General features: G+C 31.3%; 3 protein-coding genes across 3 annotated transcripts; 1 reads left to right on the forward strand and 2 right to left on the reverse strand.

Annotated features, from left to right (window-relative positions):
- Positions 1–2,834: 2,834 nt before the first annotated feature.
- On the reverse strand, positions 2,835–4,252 carry LOC107024370. Its single transcript, XM_015225342.1, has 3 exons — positions 4,238–4,252; positions 3,580–3,827; positions 2,835–3,531 (listed from the first exon to the last, which is right to left on the reverse strand). Exons 1-3 carry the CDS (start codon positions 4,250–4,252, stop codon positions 2,835–2,837), a joined length of 960 nt encoding a protein of 319 aa, XP_015080828.1.
- Positions 4,253–12,320: 8,068 nt separating this feature from the next.
- Positions 12,321–13,965, forward strand: LOC107007940 (divinyl chlorophyllide a 8-vinyl-reductase, chloroplastic). The gene has a single exon (XM_015206801.1). It carries the CDS (start codon positions 12,519–12,521, stop codon positions 13,779–13,781), a length of 1,263 nt encoding a protein of 420 aa, XP_015062287.1. The 5' UTR covers positions 12,321–12,518; the 3' UTR covers positions 13,782–13,965.
- A 1,727-nt stretch (positions 13,966–15,692) lies between these two features.
- Positions 15,693–19,587, reverse strand: LOC107014776 (CASP-like protein 1). The gene is made up of 3 exons (XM_015214845.1): positions 19,287–19,587; positions 16,408–16,534; positions 15,693–16,132 (listed from the first exon to the last, which is right to left on the reverse strand). Exons 1-3 carry the CDS (start codon positions 19,523–19,525, stop codon positions 15,908–15,910), a joined length of 591 nt encoding a protein of 196 aa, XP_015070331.1. The 5' UTR covers positions 19,526–19,587; the 3' UTR covers positions 15,693–15,907.
- Positions 19,588–20,037: the final 450 nt, after the last annotated feature.

Here is a 20,037-nt window from a genome sequence, read left to right on the forward strand (position 1 = left end):
TTATCCATGTAAAAACGCTTTAGTATTGATGAACAAGTATTCCATTTGACAAATTCTCAATCTGTAGGCCAAGACAAAATTTTGTCTTGCCGAGATCTTTCATTTCAAATTCTTTTTTCAGACACTCAACAGCTTCTAAAAGCTCTTTACGAGTGCCAATGATGTTCAAATCATCAACATACACAACTATTATAACAAATTCAGACCTCGACCGTTTAATGAAAATGTAGGGACAAATCGGGTCATTTTTGTACCCTTTCTTTAACAAATATTCACTCAGATAATTGTACCACATCCATCCTGATTGTTTCAATCCATACAGAGATTTCTGAAGCTTTATTGAACAAGTTTCTCTTGAATCTTTGTATGCTTCAGGCACTTTGAATGCTTCAGGAATTTTCATGAAAATAGTGCGGTCCAATGAGCCATATAGATAGGCTGTGACAACGTCCATTAGACGCATTTCAAGTTTTTCATGAACTGCCAGATTTATGAGATATCTGAAGGTGATTGCATCTACCACTGGAGAATATGTCTCCATATAATCAATGCCAGGTCTTTGAGAAAAACCTCGAGCAACGAGTCAGGCCTTATATCTCACGACTTCACCTTTCTCATTTCTTTTTCGTACAAAAACCCATTTGTACCCCACTGGCTTGATACCTTCAGGTGTTCGGATTATTGATCCGAAAACTTCACGTTTTTCTAGTGAAGCCAATTCAGCTTGAATTACATCCTTCCATTTTGGCCAATCATTTCTATGTCTACATTCGTGAACAGATTTTGGCTCAAAATCTTCATCTTGTTGCATTATTTCAATAGCAACATTATAGGAAAATATGTTGTCAATCACAACATTATTTCGGTTTCACAATTTTCTCGTCGAGACATAATTCATTGAAATTTCATTGTTTTCAGAAGTTCGAAGCTCCTCATCATCATGTGTTATGACTTGGGTCTCACCTTGAGAAATTTCTTTTAACCCATGATCATCTTGATCATTTATTCCTTTTCTCTTTCGAGGATTTTTATCCTTGGAACCAATTGGTCTACCACGCTTCAAATGTGGTCTAGACTCATTTGCCTTAACAATTTGTCCCGTCGGGATATCAACTCGAACTGGAGCATTAACAGCTGGAATATGCGATTTAGTAATCCTTGGAAGATTAGTAAATGCATCTGGTAGCTGATTTGCAATGTTCTGCAAATAAATTATTCTTTGAACTTCTTGCTCACATTGGTTTGTTCGAGGATCCAGATGAAATAGAGATGATGAATTCCAATCTATCTCTTTTCCCAACGGCTTATGTTCTCCCCCTAATGTTGGGTATACTTATTCATCAAAATGACAATCAGCAAATCTTGCCTTAAATAAATCTCCAGTCATAGGCTCCAAATATTTTATGATTGTAGGAGATTCATACCCAACATATATCCCCAACCTTTTTTGGGGCCCCATCTTTGTGCGTTGTGGTGGAGCAATTGGGACATACACCGCACATCCAAAAATTCTAAGATGGGAAATGTTTGGCTCTTGACCAAAAGTCAATTGTAATGGGGAGAATTCATGATAATTGGTCGGCCTTATGCGTACAAGTTCTGCTGCATGCAAAATAGCATGCCCCCACATAGACACAGATAACTTTGTTCTCATTAGTAATGGTCTAGCTATCAATTGCAGACGTTTAATCAATGATTCTGCTAGACCGTTTTGAGTGTGAACATGCGCAACTGGATGTTCAACTGTTATACCAGTAGACATACAATAATCATTAAATGCCTGAGATGTAAACTCACCAGCATTATCTAGACGGATTGTCTTTATTGTATAGTCTGGAAATTGTGCTTTCAATCTTATTATTAGAGCCAGCAATCTCGCAAACGCCATGTTGCGAGTTGATAATAAACACACATGTGACCATCTTGTAGAAGCATCTATCAAGACCATATAATATTTAAAGGGTCCACATGCAGGTTGAATTGGTCCACATATATCACCCTGTATACGTTCCAGAAACGCAGGGAATTCAATTCCAACCTTAACTGTTGATGGTTTAATGATCAACTTTCCTTGAGAACAAGCACCACAAGAGAATTCCTTTGATTGAAGGATATTTGGGCTCTTTAAGGTGTGCCCATGTGAATTCTCAATGATTTTGCATCATATTAAATCCGGGATGGCCCAATCGGTGATGCCAAATGATAAAATCATTAAAATTAGTAAACCTTTTGTTTACTACGGCATGTGATTCAACTGTACTTATACTTGTATAGTACAACCCAGAAAAAATGCAGGTAATTTTTCATGCACAATTTTCTTCTCTACATTAATTATAGTAATGTAAAGGTATTCAACCTTTCCTTCATTAACCGTCTCAACATGATAGCCATTTTGGCGAATAACTTTGAAACTTAATAAGTTTCTTTGAGACTTACTACAATATAATGCATTATCAATGCTTAATATTGTCCCTCCAGGTAGTAATAAGGTCGCTCTTCCAGAGCCCTCAATTAATTTTGTACTACATGATATTGTGTTGACATATGCCATTTTCATAACCAAATTAGAAAAGTATTTCTTTTATTTTAATATTGTATGCGTTGTAGCACTATCAAGAAGGCATACATCTCCATTACTCATCTTGAATCAAAACTGACAACTGGGAATTTCTATTAATTTTCATTAAAATAAAATACATTAAAAGAAGGAAGAAACAAAATTAACAACGAAAATTTAAATACTTCAACATGAATAACATAATAACTAAAAACACATAAGTAAAATATTATGTAAAATATTAACAGACTTCATTCCCCAGCTAAAAGATCAAACATCAGTTTCGATCTCCAAAGAAGTCATCAACTTCCATATGAGTAATGTCACCAAGACCATCAAAAACATCATCCTTTAAAGCCAAATTTACTTCAACATCCTTGTCATATTTTTGAGATGTTCCCGGCTTATCATCATCTTTAAGAGTCATATGTGACTCAGCTCGAGCATTGGAAGAGGAAGCACCACCTTTATTTCCTTTCTTTTTAAAGGAATTTTGATAGAGCCTTATAAAATGCTCATGTGTGCGACATTCATTCTTCCAATGGTCTTTCATGCCACAACGATAACAATTACTTTTTGAGGGGTTATTTTGAGAACTCATGTTGTTCTCCCTTATATTATGACCACCACATCGACGATCAGTATATCGTCTCTTATCTTTGTCACATCCCCGTGTATTATTATAGCCCCGATGATCATCTCCTTTTACTTCAGATTGATCACGTGCTCCCACCACATTTACCTCCGGTAATGGAGCAGCTCCAGTGGGACGAGCTTCATGATTTTTCATTAAAAGAGCATTATGTTGCTCAGCCACCAAAAGACATGAGATTAGTTCAGAATATTTCTGAAAACCCTTTTCACGATATTGCTGCTGCAATATCACATTTGAGGCATGGAAAGTAATAGGTGTCTTTTCCAACATGTCCTCATTTTTTATAGACTCCCCACATAATTTCAACTGGGAGGTTATCCTGAATACAGCAGAGTTTTATTCAATTACGGTCTTAAAATCTTGAAACCATAAATGCATCCACTCATAACGAGCTCTTGGCAACACTGTTGCCTTTAGGTGGTCATATCTCCCCTTTAAATCAGTCCACAATTCAAGTGGATCTTTTACCCTTAGATATTCAATCTTCAGGCCCTCATCAAGATGATGACGAAGGAAAATCATAGCCTTCGCCTTATCTTGACTCGATGCTTCATTTCCCTGAGTAATAGTGGCATCAAGACCTTTAGCAGCCAAGTGAATCTCAGCATCGAGTACCTATGAAAGATAATTCTTTCCAGAAATATCTAATGCCACAAACTCAAGTTTGGATAAATTCGACATAATGAAAATTATGAAAGAATATGTGAATTAAATAAAAATATTTATATAATACCTTTGCAAGTAGCAATTTCGTGCTGATAACGTGTTGTAAAGAAAGCTCAGAATATAAGAAAAAAAAGACAAGAAGTATAAGATAGAGGAGATAATTTTCTTATTCAATTATATCTTCCAAATGGTGAGTGATTCTCTATTTATAGTGTTGAGATATCACTCCAAAAGTCATCTAATTAATAGATAATAGTTATCTTGGAAGTTCTTATCACCTTGGAAGCACCTATACATGAACTCATTTAATAGTGGATAAATCTAATGGATAATCCACATATACTATACAATGGACTTACAATAGATTGGGCCATTTTTAGGTTTTTGGGTTGTAAAATGTAAAATTAACATTCCACACACAGGATAAATATCAAGTTGTAATCATATTCTTTAAAAATAAATGACTGTATATTATTATCATTTTATAGCACATCAATTAATAATATATTAATTAAAAAGAATATTTAAAAATAAACTATTTATAGTATATTATTATCAAGTTATAACATATTAGCTAATAATATATTAATAAAAAAAATTATTTTACTATTTAACTAATAATTATTATGTTTAAATAATTAGTTTCATTTATTCACTTACTTTTTATCAACAAAACCTTTTAAATTATTACTGATTAATCAATTACCTTTTAAAGTTTTTAATATAAATAATAAATTATTAAATTTTAATCAATTATCTTTTAATGTTTTTAATATAAAAACTTCATATTATATAGTTACCTTTTAAAAAAACAAAATCTAAAAATTAGGGATTTGATTTTAATTAATTTCATATTATATGGTTACCCAATAATTACCCACCCCCATATCAACCAATACTCTTTTATCTTCCCCCAATACACTCAACCTCTCCCCACGTGTGAAGTTATTTCATATTCCCCAAAAATCGCGCCTCAATCATCACTTCAAACAAAAAACGCAGCCACTTTGTCATCTTTCTCAAATCCGCATCTTCCCCAAAATCTCTCATATCAGTTCATCCTAAAACACAAACTAAAATCTCAGATCCGTTCCCCATTAATTTTATAGACAATGTCGAAGAAAGGTAGTGAAAATCCAAGGAAAAGTAAAAGATTGGTCGATGAGGAAGACGAGTTTCATGCTCCTTCATTCGATATATTGTCACAATCTCAAACTCAGAAATCGAAGGGGAAAAAATCAAAGAGGCAAAGGAAAGAGGCAAGAAGCGGAAAGGAAAAGAATTTGTAACATCGTCAAAATCCGATTCTGACTTTGTTGATGTAGTAAAAAATGCAAAATCGAAAAAATCAAAAGGCGTTGAAATTGATCGTTCAACAACGAAGTCTTCAAAAAAAAGATGCAGAGATTCAAGAAAAAAATAAAACAAAAAAAGTTGATAAGGTTAGTAAAAAGTTTATTTCAAAATTGAATTTATAATGTGTTGTTTTAGTGTTTTTATTTTTTTATATTATTTGTCAATAGTGTACTATATGAATTTCGTATGATATATATATCAATTGACTATTATTTTATTTTTTCAAAAGTCACAGATTTTTTTTTTTTGAAATCGAATATGTATTTTATTAATATATGAATTGTGGCATATAGTTGTATAAATTGGAATTGAACTGTGGCATTTAGTTGTATGAATTGTGTATGAACTATAGCGTATAGGTGTATATATGAAAATGTGATATAAAGTTGTATGCATTGTGGATGAAACTACGGTATTAATATTATTTTTTTGTTTGAATACTGTATGAAGTTTTTGTATGATTTGTATATGAAATGATTTGTGTTATATAGTTGTATGATTTTTTATATATAGTTTTATAGTATATAAAAAGTAATAATTTAGTTTTACAAATTTTATATGAGAAGAAAGTTCAAACACATTTATCTTCATGTATCAACATGATGTGTTGGCTGATTTGTTGACCTTCCTCGGTCAAGATAAGTTCCAGCAATTTTTACAAGAAACTCCATTTGGAAATTTTTATGATTTACATAACATAAAAATCAAATGTCAATTGTTGAGCAATATGGCAGGGATGACATGTTCATTATCAATGTAAATGGTACAGAGTTACATTTTGGCTTAAAAGAGTTTGTCGCTGTAACCGGTCTAAAATCTGGTCCAATTTCTGATTTTGTTTCTGATCCATCTGTTCCAAATAGATTAATTGCAGAAAATTTTGGAGACAAGGACAGATGTTCCTCAACTGGAAGAAAGTTCCAAGTATGTAATCTCTATATTATATCTAACTCTTATATTTAGTTAATATAAAAATTTTCTAGTTTGATTTTTGTTACAGTGATTGTGGTCTATACACCTCTCTTTTTGCTGAATATATCATCTATGATATTTTTGATTTGTCTGATATTGAAGTAGATGCAATATATCATCGTCAGAGGTATGCAACTTTACTTTGGCACTATGCAAAAGCAAAGAATGAAGAGGGAGCAATAAGTGACAGTGAAGTTACGGGTACAGTTGCAAGCAAGTATGGTGGACCTTGCACGCAAAAAGAACAAGTTATGGACACCACCAATTATCCCACTCCAAGAACACGGAATAGGAAATGGAAAAAGTTAAATGCACGTTTTGGATTCTTATAGAAATATTTGTTATTTTAATAATATAACAATTTTTGTTATTTTTAATGTTTTTTTTATAATTATTAATTTCTGTTATTTTCAATGTTTTTAACATTACAACAATTTATGTTATTTTTAATATTTTTTTATAATATAACAAGTTATGAATTTCTATTATTCTTATATAATGTATCAATGTTCATTATTTTTCTATGAATTTTGTTTGAAATAGATTGCAACTCTATATGAACTAACCTAACAATAAATGCATGTATCATAATAGTTTATGATTGGCATTATAGTTCAATGTATATTTTTAATGTATAAATATTGTATGAATTATGAATGCCATATTGATTTTGATATATGTAACAGAAACCAATGATATATATATATAAACATTGTATGAATATTGTATGAATGGCATATATAACACTTTATGAATGGCACGATAGTACAATTTATATTTATAATGTATAAACATTGTATGAATTATGAATGACATATGGAACTTTGACATATGCAACAGAAACAAATGATATATATGAACATTGTATGAATACTGTATGAACATTGTATAAATACAACCTGAAGATTATATAAATGACAGTATAGTTCAATGTATATTTATTATGTATAAACATTGTATGAATTATGAATGTCATATTGAACTTTGATATATGCAAAAGAAACAAATGATATATATAAACATTGCATGAATATTGTATGAATACAACTTGAAGATTATATGAATGGCAGTATAGTTCAATTTATATTTATTATGCATAAATATTGTATGAATTATGAATGTCATATTGTACTTTGACATATGTAATAGAAACAAATGATATATATATGAAAATTGTATGAAAACTGTATGAAACATTATATGAATACCATAAATGTCAGTGATAACTACTACACTCAATAAAACAAAACGTGTTTCTAACATTCAAAACAACATAATAACAAATTTAACAATACAAAATCATTGTTTTTGCACAGAATAATTTGAACATGTCTTTCTATTATGTCCAACCTGACGGCATCTGCTGCAAGGCATTTTCGTCCTTTTGAATTTCACGTCAGCAAACCCCTTTCATCTTTCAAGTTTTGGTCTACCCACTGTTATCTTTGGACCTGGTGGCAACATTTTAGGCTCTGAAATATAACTTGGTATATCTCATATACTCTCGCATGGAATAGGCTCGACAAGAATGTCATAAGCATCTCTGAAATTCTTCAGGCTATAAAAAGGAGAACATACATCTGATTCATGCAATTTTCTGTATCTGAGAACTGCAATTACAATGAACACATGGTATCTCATAATGTTGAAATCTCCCGCAACTACACATCCTTGTGTTCAAGTTTACAATGTACTTCTTTGCTCCTTCAGCTACAGCATGCAGATCAACTGTTGAAGGTATCAACTAATTAAAAGTTAAAATGTGGTATTGTTAATATACAATCAACTAAATATTGGTAAGTAAATTACAATTATTTGTTATTCAATACTAATAAAATACATACCCTCATATTGCAAGACAAAGTAATACTTTTCTGTAGATAATGATCATATTTTTTGTTAGATCAGATGTTGTCTTATCAGCCTTTTCATTGTGCTTGTGAATCCACCTCTGAATTGTTACCCTCATAAATTCAAGAAGTGAAATTACAGGTAACCTCCTTGCTAACCTGTTAACATTATTCAATGACGCGGCAATGTTTGAAATCATGGTCCATGTGCGCTTTACAATTCGAGTAAGCTCTTGACCATTTGCTATAACCAATATCAAACAAGTATGGTCATATGCGCGTATCTATCTGGTCTATTCTTCCCATAATTTCCTCAAACTGTTGCTTTGTATAAGCTTTTGCCAATTCAAAAAACAAAATCTTCAAATCTTCAGTATTTCTATTGAAATTCTTCACCACATTTACTGACAGATGCCATATGCATTCATAATGTTCGGATTCGGGATATACAGTAGAAGTCTCTTTCCATATGCTTTCATTTCTATCCGACATAAAACACATGTTATGTCTAACTCCATACGCTTCCTTAAACTGTTCCAAAAACCAAGACCATGAAGCGTCATTTTCAGAATGCACTATCGCATACGCCAACGGAAGTATATGACCTAATCATTTTTTTTAAAAAACAACACAAAAATCAAATACAATTTATAAAATAATTTATTATATTACTTAATCGGAAAATTAAATAGGATCAAAAAATACTTCCCACGTCCATTGTGCTTGCAGTTAATATTGTACCACCATACGAACATTTTAATCTCGCCCCATCAACAACTACAATTGGCCTACAATACTCTCAACCTCTAATACAAGCTTCTAATGCAACAAATGCATATAAGAATTTATCACCTTCTTTCCTTTCTATTTTCAATACGGATCCTGGATATGTTTGCTCCAAAATGTACAAATAACCTGAAATTTTTAATGTTAAAATTTAATGGATACAAAACAAACAATTAATTATTATCAAAAGAATACATATTTTATTATATTTTAAGGATACATACAAAAAGTATACAATTTTCATACATGAATAATACAAGAAACAGAACATTCCAGATCATTAATATAACATACTATACTGTCTTTTTTCCATTTAAACAAATAAAAGAAACTTCTACTGAAGTATACAAATTTCATACATAAAGTATACAAGAAGCAGAAAAGTTCATTTCATTAGGATAACATACTATATGGACATTTATTTCATTTAAACAATATAAAAAGCTTGAAAAAATATATAAATTTTATACGTAAAAAATACACAAACCAGAACATACTATATGGTAACTTTTTAATTTAAACATTTAAAAAACTTTTAAATTCATTCTTTATATGCAAATTACACGGAAATCTGGCATATGACTCTACTGGATCTCCACGCACCAATTTTATTGCTTTTTCTCTACCCCTTCATGCATGTATGTACGTCAACGAAATGCTTTGCAATTTCAACATATCTGCAGATATACCGTAGACGGATCAATATATTTCTCCATTATCAAGACAGCTACAACGTCAGTTATCCCCTGACATCTTGCATACACTCAATCTCTAACAGAACAAGTGTGTTGAGCATTATACTTTCTAATTTTGAATAAATTTGATTTATTCAAACTAGAGGCCCTCATCATCCAAGAACATGTATCAGAAATACACTTCAGGTGATAACTGTTTTAAAATCAAGAAAATATAAAATTAAATTTCGTACAACAAAAAAATTCAAAATAAAAAAAAAACTTAAAACAGTAGTGTAAACTTATTTTGATGCATTACAGCGCTCAACACGAAAACTGAACTTTTCAACAAGTCCAACATATCTCATAACCTCCTTCAGTGTTCCCCTATTGTTGTAAACTTGATCCTCTGCAACAAATAGGTTTGAATGGTCACTTATTATATCATCAACACCTTCATTATTCTCATTGATAACTCCTTCTAAATTCATTCCGATTAAACGAATAGAAATATAGGAGTATAGATCAACGTTATTATTTGTCAATCTAACATCACAATTTATTATATCAGTATTAATAACACTATGACTTTCATTATGCATCTCATGATCTACCAAAGAGATGCACAAATGATATTTTGAAAAGAAATCCAAATTAACCTTTTTCTGATCCAGAAAAACCTTTACCCCAACATCATTATGAATAGTAATAGGGGGACAAATATCGTTAACAATGTATTTTATCTCAATAGAATTTATATTTTCTCCTATATTAAGTTGAGTTATTATTGCATTAACTAAACCAATATAGAGAGTAAACGCATCATATATGATGCCCTCCATCCGAAAATCGACGTATTTTCCTATTTCATAATATTAAAATAATATTTTAGTAAAATATAATGTATAATTACTACATAATTCATACACACTTCATACACATTTACTATATGATTCAATTACCTATACACAAATCAGTTCATATAATTCATACACATTTAATTATATCATTCACTAACTTATACAATACTCCAATTAAAGATACACAATTCATTTTAAAAATAAAATTCATACAATAACATATATTATAATTTAAATAGTAATAAAATATTGCACTTTTAAAGAAAAAAATTTCATACGCAAATGATACATGTTTCATATACATTTCATTCACTAAAAAAATAAACTTCAGACTTCATGTACGCTATACATAACATATTGTTTCTTTCAAAAAAAAAAAAAACTTACAAACTGTATTACAGATAATATAGTTAACAAAAAAATTTAACACTGTTTTAAATGTAAAAAACAACAAATCTAAATAAAACCAACAATTCATAATTAAAAGAAACAAAGCATAACTAAAAACTAGCCCGAAGAATTTCACTTTTCACCGTGTTTAATTAAAACTGACACAAAGTTATCCATCAGAAGTGAAATATGCATCTACGAAAATAATCTTTAATTCTTGGGGTAAAAAATGAATTATATGTTGAAAGAAATTTGAAAATAATAGAGAAATTTTGGAATGAAGAATAATTGTAATGTTAATCATTTATCTACCTTTAATTTAACTCAATAAAAAGTTAAACTCTTCAAATTCTTAAGCGTGCAACATTGAATAAATGCAGCTGACAAAAGCCACTTAATTTATATTGTCAGAATTCTTAATCATTAAAATTAATTACTCATTATCACTTTATCCACTTAAATTTTAATTAATTAATAACAACTTTTTTTAATAAATTATAATTAACAATATAATTACTAATGAAATGCTATAGAGTGAGATATTAAATACTACAAAATGAAATTAAAACTCTAATGACATAACTTGATAATAATACTACATATAATGCTATATACAAAATTTACACTTATAAAATTCTGTGTATTGGGCCATTTGTTTCGGGCATTTTGGGTTGTTAATGGATGATGGGCGACAACAAATCATTTTGGGAATCACTATTATATATACTACTCTATTTATCTATACTTTCATGATACAAATTTACTATTACTTTTAATATATTAAGAAAAATATATTTAGATATACTTTTTCTATCGGAGACACTAAAATGAAGAGGAAAGTGAGTGTATCTCAAATATATATGAGTTACACTAAATACACACTAGATATTAACAAATAGACACACATGTCCCACATGTCATCTTCAGTGGCGTACCCAGGATTTTCACAAAGTGGGAATGAGGATTCGAACTTATGTAGACTGGAAAGATTATGCCTTTTTCACCACTAGGCCAAGGGTCACACTTGCGTTAGTGGGGTCAAAAGTTAATCTATACATATAAATTTTTAAAAAATGATTGAATATACATATATATGTGGTGTTATTTTTCAACGAAGTGGGTTCACGTGAACCCACTTGACCCTCTGTGGGTCCGCCCCTGGTCATCCTACATGTTATTTTTGTCCTACGTGGTGTCCTACGTGTATTGTTACATGTAGGACTCATGTGTCTATTTATTTAAAAATTGGATTGTTAAAGTGTCTGTTTGTGCATTATGAAAGTTGGAGGCCAAAGTTAAAATTTGAAGCCAAGTTTAGGGTCTAATATATGTATTATGTCTAAATATAATGTATCTAGAATAAATTATCTTTAATTTTAACTCAGGTATATCAAGATACATATATTTCAAGCACCAAAATTTAATAAAACACATAATATTATAAATTAAAGTGTATTTACATAATTAACTCTCGAATTAATTAGTGATATTGAACGTAAGTTACCATCATTTGCCATGAGATAAAAGATCTAAGGCCCAATGGATTTATTGTTTTTGAACAGGATAAAGATTCTCCAGGTTCTCCCCTCCAATTTCAACCAATCATTTCTAATTCTAGCATGATGAGCTCAACTTCCATTGTCATCAACCACCTCAATATTTTATTTTTCTTATTTTTCCTATGAAATGCTACTGATTAAGACCACCAAAATTCTTGGCTAGCATCCAAGTTTCTTGAACTAGTTGAGGAAAATGTCTCTTTTTGCTCCTTCCAGTGGACTCACACTTCTTCAATCAACTAAAGATCATAACTTTAGGCAACTTTTTTCATCTCATTTCATCAATCATGTTCAAGTAAGAACAGTCCCTTATGCAACTCCTTTTCTTTCTGTCAATGTATCTGGTAGACCCTTTAGAGTTAGTTCAAGAAAGCTTAAACCCATCATAGCTTCAGCTGCCTCTACTGTTGAAACCCCCAAGATTTCATTTAGAGGTAAAAATCCAAAAGATATCAATGTTTTGGTTGTGGGTTCAACTGGGTACATTGGGAAATTTGTGGTTAAGGAGTTAACCAGTAGAGGATTTAATGTTATTGCTGTTGCTAGAGAAAAAAGTGGTATTAAAGGAAAGAATAGTAAAGATGATACCTTGGAACAGTTAAATGGAGCTAATGTGTGTTTTTCTGATGTTACCAATTTGGAGACTTTGGAGAAAAGTGTACAAGGTTTAGGGGTTTCAATTGATGTTGTTGTGTCTTGTCTTGCTAGTCGAAATGGTGGGGTAAAAGATTCTTGGAATATCGATTATGAGGCAACAAAGAATAGTCTTGTTGCAGGGAGGAAGTTTGGGGCTTCACACTTTGTTTTGCTGTCTGCAATTTGTGTTCAAAAGCCCCTTCTTGAATTTCAAAGAGCTAAGCTGAAATTTGAGGCGGAATTGATGAAAGAAGCTGAAGAAGATAGTGGATTTACTTATAGTATTGTTAGACCTACTGCATTTTTCAAGAGCTTAGGAGGTCAGGTTGAATTGGTGAAAGATGGGAAACCTTATGTGATGTTTGGGGATGGAAAGTTGTGTGCTTGCAAGCCGATAAGCGAGCAAGATTTAGCTTCTTTTATTGCTGATTGTGTACTGAAAGAGGATAAAATCAATCAGGTCTTGCCAATTGGAGGACCTGGGAAGGCATTGACACCTTTAGAACAAGGGGAAATGTTGTTTAAACTTGTGGGGAAAGAACCCAAATTTCTCAAGGTGCCAATTGAAATAATGGATTTTGCAATAGGATTTCTTGACTTCCTTGTAAAAATATTTCCTTCGTTGGAAGATGCGGCCGAGTTTGGGAAGATTGGTAGGTATTATGCTGCTGAGAGCATGTTGATTTGGGATCCTGAGACTGGTGAATATAATGCTGAGGCAACACCAAGTTATGGAAATGATACATTGGAAGATTTTTTCCAAAGAGTACTGAAAGAAGGAATGGCTGGTCAGGAGTTGGGAGAGCAAACAATATTCTAAATACTCCATCAAAGAGGTCTTAACTAGATACTCTCTGACAAATCAATTTTGAGGTATGCAGTTTGTCCGGCTGTAGCAGATATTAATAAGTTTACAATTTATTTATGTGTAAATTATACTCTAATATGAATATATGCTACATTCTGAAATGTTAAGCAGCTTACTTATAATGTGCTCATATCAACTAGTTGTGTCAAATTAGAGAATTCTTTTCCTGCATACAGAAAATGGAAACTATCCTGCCATCGAACTGCGGAGTCTAAGATCTTCTAGAAAACAGATGGTGGAGTAGAACTGTTGTTGAACAGTGTTGTCTCAAATTAGAGAGTTCTATTTCTGCATACAAATATGGAAACTACCCTGTTGTCAAACTGCATTTAATAGGATCTACTATGGTTAGCCATTTGGTGGTATTTAAGCTAGAAAAAGGTGATTTTTATACCATGTGTGCAATTTTATAATCCTTTTCCGAGGGTAATGTCTAAGACCAGAATGGTGGAGAGGGAGCTAATTAAGTGATAAAAGGGTGATCTCTTTTGTAGTTTTGCTTAAACAGTTAGATAACTTACCTTGCAACTCCTCTTGATGGAATTTCAAGCAAACTTGGGAGAGATATAACTGAACTGGGAAAAGCTTTTCAACTGCAAGGTTAAATTTCTAATGAGCTGGAGTGACTAATTATGAGACTAGTGGATGTACTCAAAAGGTGATGCTTATTTGGCACCTTTCTGTTTTAGAGTTCAATTTCAGAAGCTCATATATTTTATTTTGGATTAGATCTTATTCTCTGATAATATATACTAATAAGTATGTTGAGACAACTATTTGTACGAATTAACTAATATACGTGTTTATAGGACTGGTCATTGCTATCACACTTGACTTAATTTGCCTGCAATGACCAGGTTTAGTTGTTTTTAGATGAGGTATTCAAATTGAGGTTGAGTACATAAACAACCTTACATCTGTAAGACTCATCACTTATGTTTGTTATATGGTTGGGACTACTAGCAATTACTAATCAGGTTCCCTTCTTCGTTCTTTTTTAAGTTTTCTCTCCTTAGATAGTGCAATATATGTAATTTTAGGTGGTATTTACTTGTCTTATGCTTCCAACAAGTATATAGCAGGGTTCCTAGGCGAAAAGATAAGGGTGATATGTGCCCTACGTTACACTCCATAGGATACTCAAGATTGTTTAACACATACTTTTCACTTGAAATACTCCTCTGGTTGCTATCTTAATATAATGATAGCATCCTAGAAAGGTTTACTATTACTCTGGTTTGTCTTTGGAAATGTTTCTTTCATTACATTAATATGGTAAGGTTTATGCTTGCGGGGAAAAAAAATCCTGAGAGTAGTTTAACTCAAAATCTGATAAGGATAATTATGTAGATAATAGGTTATCTTTTTCTTGGCTAGTCTGAACAGAGACTTTTATTTGATTCTGGACGTTGTCCAATATTATTGTCCTTTTTTCTTCTTTTTCTTTGATCTATATATTTAGAAGATTATGCATGCACTGTTAGTCTATGTGTATAGATACTGGAAATGCTCCATTGTTTCAATATATGTACTTGTGTTACTTGTATCCCAATAGATGCCAATTCTCACATGTTATAGTTTCTCATTTTTATAGCGAGTTCTGTTTAATAGTTGAGGTGTTCATTGAAGGTTGCTATAGGATTTAGACCTCATCAAAACATCCTATCTTAAATTTAGGGCCCATGATGAATATGAAGCCTCAAGTATCGGTAAGCTTCAAAGACATTGGCAATCAACTCTAAGTCCTAGATATGGACCTTTGTGGCTATTTCATGTCTTAGCCAGTCTTCATATTTTACCTGCTTAACTGGTATACCACAATTGACTCCAAAATGCTTTTGGTCCTCTGCTGTATGATAAGAATTGATCGAAGATAGAGAATTTTCTGTTTAATATCAATACAAGTACATCAATGAATGCATATACAAGAACTGGTACAATGTCTACTTTCACCAGCTGCACAAGAAATATCCAAACATACCCAAATTTGAACAACACATACACACACACTTCCACATACTGACATTTACCAAGGGTTGTTCTGCTATACATGAAAAATTCATTTTTCATCTGTCTTGTCACTTCGGGATCTTCTTAGAAAGGGAGTATACAGAGAGGAGAACAAGTAGCACAAGCATAACACTCGCGAACAATGAGACTCCTATAGAAGCTCCTACGTATCTGCAAAACTTGCCATACAGTGTGCAAACCTTTCCCCACCTCACATGAGTGTTGCCTTTTAGTCCCACATAGGTCACCGATCCTGCTGCTCCCGTTGCTGATGCCACTATTCCTAGCAAAAGCTGCAAGTTTACATAAACATTAAGCTAGTAAGTACTGGTAAACCCAAGATTTAATCAATAAACGTGCCATAGTCACAGTGAACAATATTCTACGCGTGTCTTGACTGTGATAGTATAGTCCACACCAAAATTTCATAACCTACTTCCTAAAACCATTGTATGGAACTAGTGATACAACAGAAAGCTCGAGAGGCCTCAAGCACAATACACGTTACCTTGGAGATACCTAATTCCATCTTAATCTATCGTTGAAGAAAAAGGCGATCAGAACTTACTACATCAATGACAATGAAGTGGGAAATGATCTTTGCAGAGCAACCAGGCTTGATGAGGGAGTACAATGAGCCTAGTGTAGTAATTAGGCTGAAGAAACCAGCCACAGAGAGTGCTGCTACAAAATAGCTGCAACACATAAATTCATTAGAATTAGCTAGCCTTCATAAACTAGTTTGAAATTAAAGTTCAATTCTAATCAATGCAAATTATAGTCAAAATGAATAAAAAAGATAAACAAGAAAAAATAAGGAAGGTGAAATAGAATAGTCAAGTGTCAAGATATGTAATGCATTAAATTAAATGATACTATAAAAATAAGAAATTTTGACAGAATCCTAATTATGAGATGTGACTCAAAAAATATAATTGTTGTGGCAGCTGTAAATCCACTTGCTAATTGTTTTATAATCATATTTTCAGATTTTAGTATACAAAATTCGAAAAGAACAGATACACATGAAGAAAATGTTGGCTTTTGTAAGAGCATACGCGTGAGTTGGGCACACATCATGAATTTCAACTCTACTCTAAAGAAAAGTCATAATTCTTTTTTTTATTTTAAGAGTTTCTCTTACGTATCAATCAATACTATCTTTTCAAACATATGACCAAATTAAATGAGTACTTTTGAGAGTCTATTTGGATTGACTTAGAAATTGATTAGATTTATTTGTAAGTCATTTTTAACCTTTGAAAGCGTTTGACAAATTTAAAAATAACTTAAAATAAGTTTACAATGACTTAAAAATCAAAATTAGGTCTCCTCCCTATTTTTTATTTCTTTGGCTTAAAAGTCATTTAAGTTTGACTTTTTATTTTTTGATTTAAAATCTATTTTTAAAGTCAACCCAACCAGACTCTTAGGACTCGTTTGGTAGGGGGTCTTAAGTAGAATAGTCCATAGATTAAAATTTAATTCATCTAATACATTGTTTGGTTACGTTATTTTATTTAATAGCTTATACATTATTGTCTTATTTTATCCCTAGTAAATGGAGGGATAACTAATCCAAGGTTTGTTAAACCTTGGATAAGACCCCTAAATGACAAAACTATCCCTTTATTCATTTTCTTAAATTTGTGTTGTAATTAAATTTTCTTTTATTAATATTGAAATAATTATAAATGTTCTTTTTAATGCTCTAAATTCATTTGGTGTAATTTAATGATTTCACTAATATTTTTTTCTCTTTTTTTTTTCAATGTAGTTCGTTATTAATCATTTGAACTATATTTTTGATAAGCTTTAGCTATTGAACAATTATTAATAGTCTTAAATCTATGTTAATTTTAAGATATACTTGACCAACAAAAAATTAGAAATATGTCATCAAAGATCTCCTTGAAGTATATTTTTAACTTTAGCTAGTTAAATGAAATAGAAAATCCTTTAAAAAAAATAATATTGTCCCCAGCAACTTTGATTAATTATTATCCAGGTAAGCGACTTTGGTATAAAATTGTATAAGTATATTTATAGATCTCCATTTTAAGTTTAAACTCTTTTGTCAACATCCGGTTGCCATATTCAATAATTATACAGGGTTAAATTTGTAAAAAAAGAAATATACAAAGATTTAGCTTTTTTTTACTATGAATTTTATTCAACTGTTGCGTAGTATTAAATTCTTGTTATTAATCATGCAAAAAAAAAATTGTTTCAATTTATATAACACACTTTTTTTGTTGTTATTTTCTAAAATAAATAAATTATAGTGTTATAGTCCGGTTATCTACTTTGATTCAATTACATGAAATAAAAAATCTTATAATAACACAAGGATATAATAGGAAAGAAATTGTTCGTAGAGTTACAACTCAAATACAAGATTAATGAACCAAACACTTGACAAAAAATAATCCATGCACTACAAATCTCTGCATTACTAATCTCTGCGTAACTAATCCATACATTATTAATCCATGTGTTATCATGTTTGTACGACCCCTTAGTAATATTGTATTTTCAGAATTTATTAGCATATCCTACCTATTGATATTAATTGCTATAATATAACCGATGAACACTTATTTAAGGTTCCTTAAATCTAATCACAATTTTTGCTTGTTTGAACAAACTTTTAAAATCAACTTATATTTTTGTGTTCTTATAATAAAAAAAATGGTTAGGAGTATAATTGATGGAATACAAATTATGTTTGGTTAATATAATTTGTAAATCACTTATAAGTGACAATTAGTGTTTGATCAAGCTTATAAGCGTTTGTAAATGTATTTTTCTCAAAAGCTTTTCAAAAAGTGTCTTCGAACAAGGAAAAAGAAACCACTTTTTTTTGGCTTCTAAAAGGAACTACTCCCCTCCTAACACTTATATTCTCTCAAAAGCTAGGTCAAATATCTTATTTTTAAAAAAAATAAGCGCTTTCTCAAAATAAAATAATAAATATTTTTGGCCACCCAAAACCTTGGCCAAACATGTTATTACATTGTTTTCCAAAGGCATAATATACAAATACGCCTTTTAACTTGGCTTCAAATTACATTTATGCCTTTCAATTTTGGGTGTGCACAAATAAACACTTAAATTTTTATAAAGTTGAACAAATAGACACATATGTCCTACATATCATCCTACGTGTATTGTGGCATGTATGACTCATATGTTTATTTATTTAAAAGTTGGATAGTTAAGGTGTCTGTTTGTGCATTATGAAAGTTGGAGGTCAAAGTTAAAATTTAAAACCAAGTTTAGGGTTCAATATATGTATTATGCCTTTTTCAAAGCACATCAATCTTTTTCCCATATAGTATGTTATCCTCCCATACCTATTTACTTTTTATATTTCGAAATTCTTAGTAAAAATTCTGACATCGCCGCAACTGTCATTAGACCAAAACAAAGATACGTAAAACTTACATGAGTGCCGGTGAGTGAGTGAACTTAGCAGGACGAGGGTTTGGGAGCATTTTAGTTTCCTTACTAGTTGACATGACCACCACAGACACAAGCGCCGAAGCAAACACTAACAACCTTAACACCACATCGGCCACCGCAAAGTAGTCGGTGGGCTGAGTTGTCGGTGGTGGAGCCGCCTTTTCTGGCTCCACCACCGGAGCTTCGGTTGGGGGAACAACCTTTGCAGGTTCACTAGCCATAGGTACACAACACTAGAGGTACCAAAAATTATGTACTGAATGATAATTAAGTTAATTAGTGATAATCAACACAATAGATAGTGATATTTATAGACTTTTCTTTTTAAACTTAATCTAATTAAGGTAGTTGGAATTGCCCACACGCCAAGTTTTATTTGATTAATTGGATAATAAAACATAATTATATTGATGCTAGTTCGACTACGTTAATGTTCAAACGATGTGGAAAATATTCGTGACGTTAGGATTGATATAGAATCAATGATCATACATTATATAATTAGGTTTCTTGTTGATGTTTATGTCCAATTTTGTACGTGTAGGACTAGAACCTTAATTTACATAAAGTTTGAAAATGATTTAATGATTATCTTCAACTTTAGCACTTCCTTATAGTCTTATTAATCATGAAAATCTTTTGTGATTTGATGAATCACCCATTTTACCTAACTTCCCTTTTTCCTCCGTATCAATAGATAAAGGCACAAGTATATCACATTATATGACCGAAA

This window comes from Solanum pennellii, chromosome 1 (assembly GCF_001406875.1).
Source record: "Solanum pennellii chromosome 1, SPENNV200".
Lineage (NCBI taxonomy): Eukaryota > Viridiplantae > Streptophyta > Magnoliopsida > Solanales > Solanaceae > Solanum > Solanum pennellii.

Excerpts from the sequence above, each read along its gene's own strand:
- LOC107007940 (XM_015206801.1), top strand. The coding sequence starts at position 12,519 with ATGTCTCTTTTTGCTCCTTCCAGTGGACTCACACTTCTTCAATCAACT.
- LOC107024370 (XM_015225342.1), bottom strand. Across the intron at positions 3,532-3,579 it reads TATGAGTGGATGCATTTATG|GATAACCTCCCAGTTGAAAT; the intron begins GTTTCAAGATTT and ends TGCTGTATTCAG.
- LOC107014776 (XM_015214845.1), bottom strand. The coding sequence starts at position 19,525 with ATGGCTAGTGAACCTGCAAAGGTTGTTCCCCCAACCGAAGCTCCGGTG. Across the intron at positions 16,535-19,286 it reads ACTCACTCACCGGCACTCAT|CTATTTTGTAGCAGCACTCT; the intron begins GTAAGTTTTACG and ends TATGTGTTGCAG. Across the intron at positions 16,133-16,407 it reads ACTTCATTGTCATTGATGTA|CTTTTGCTAGGAATAGTGGC; the intron begins GTAAGTTCTGAT and ends GTAAACTTGCAG.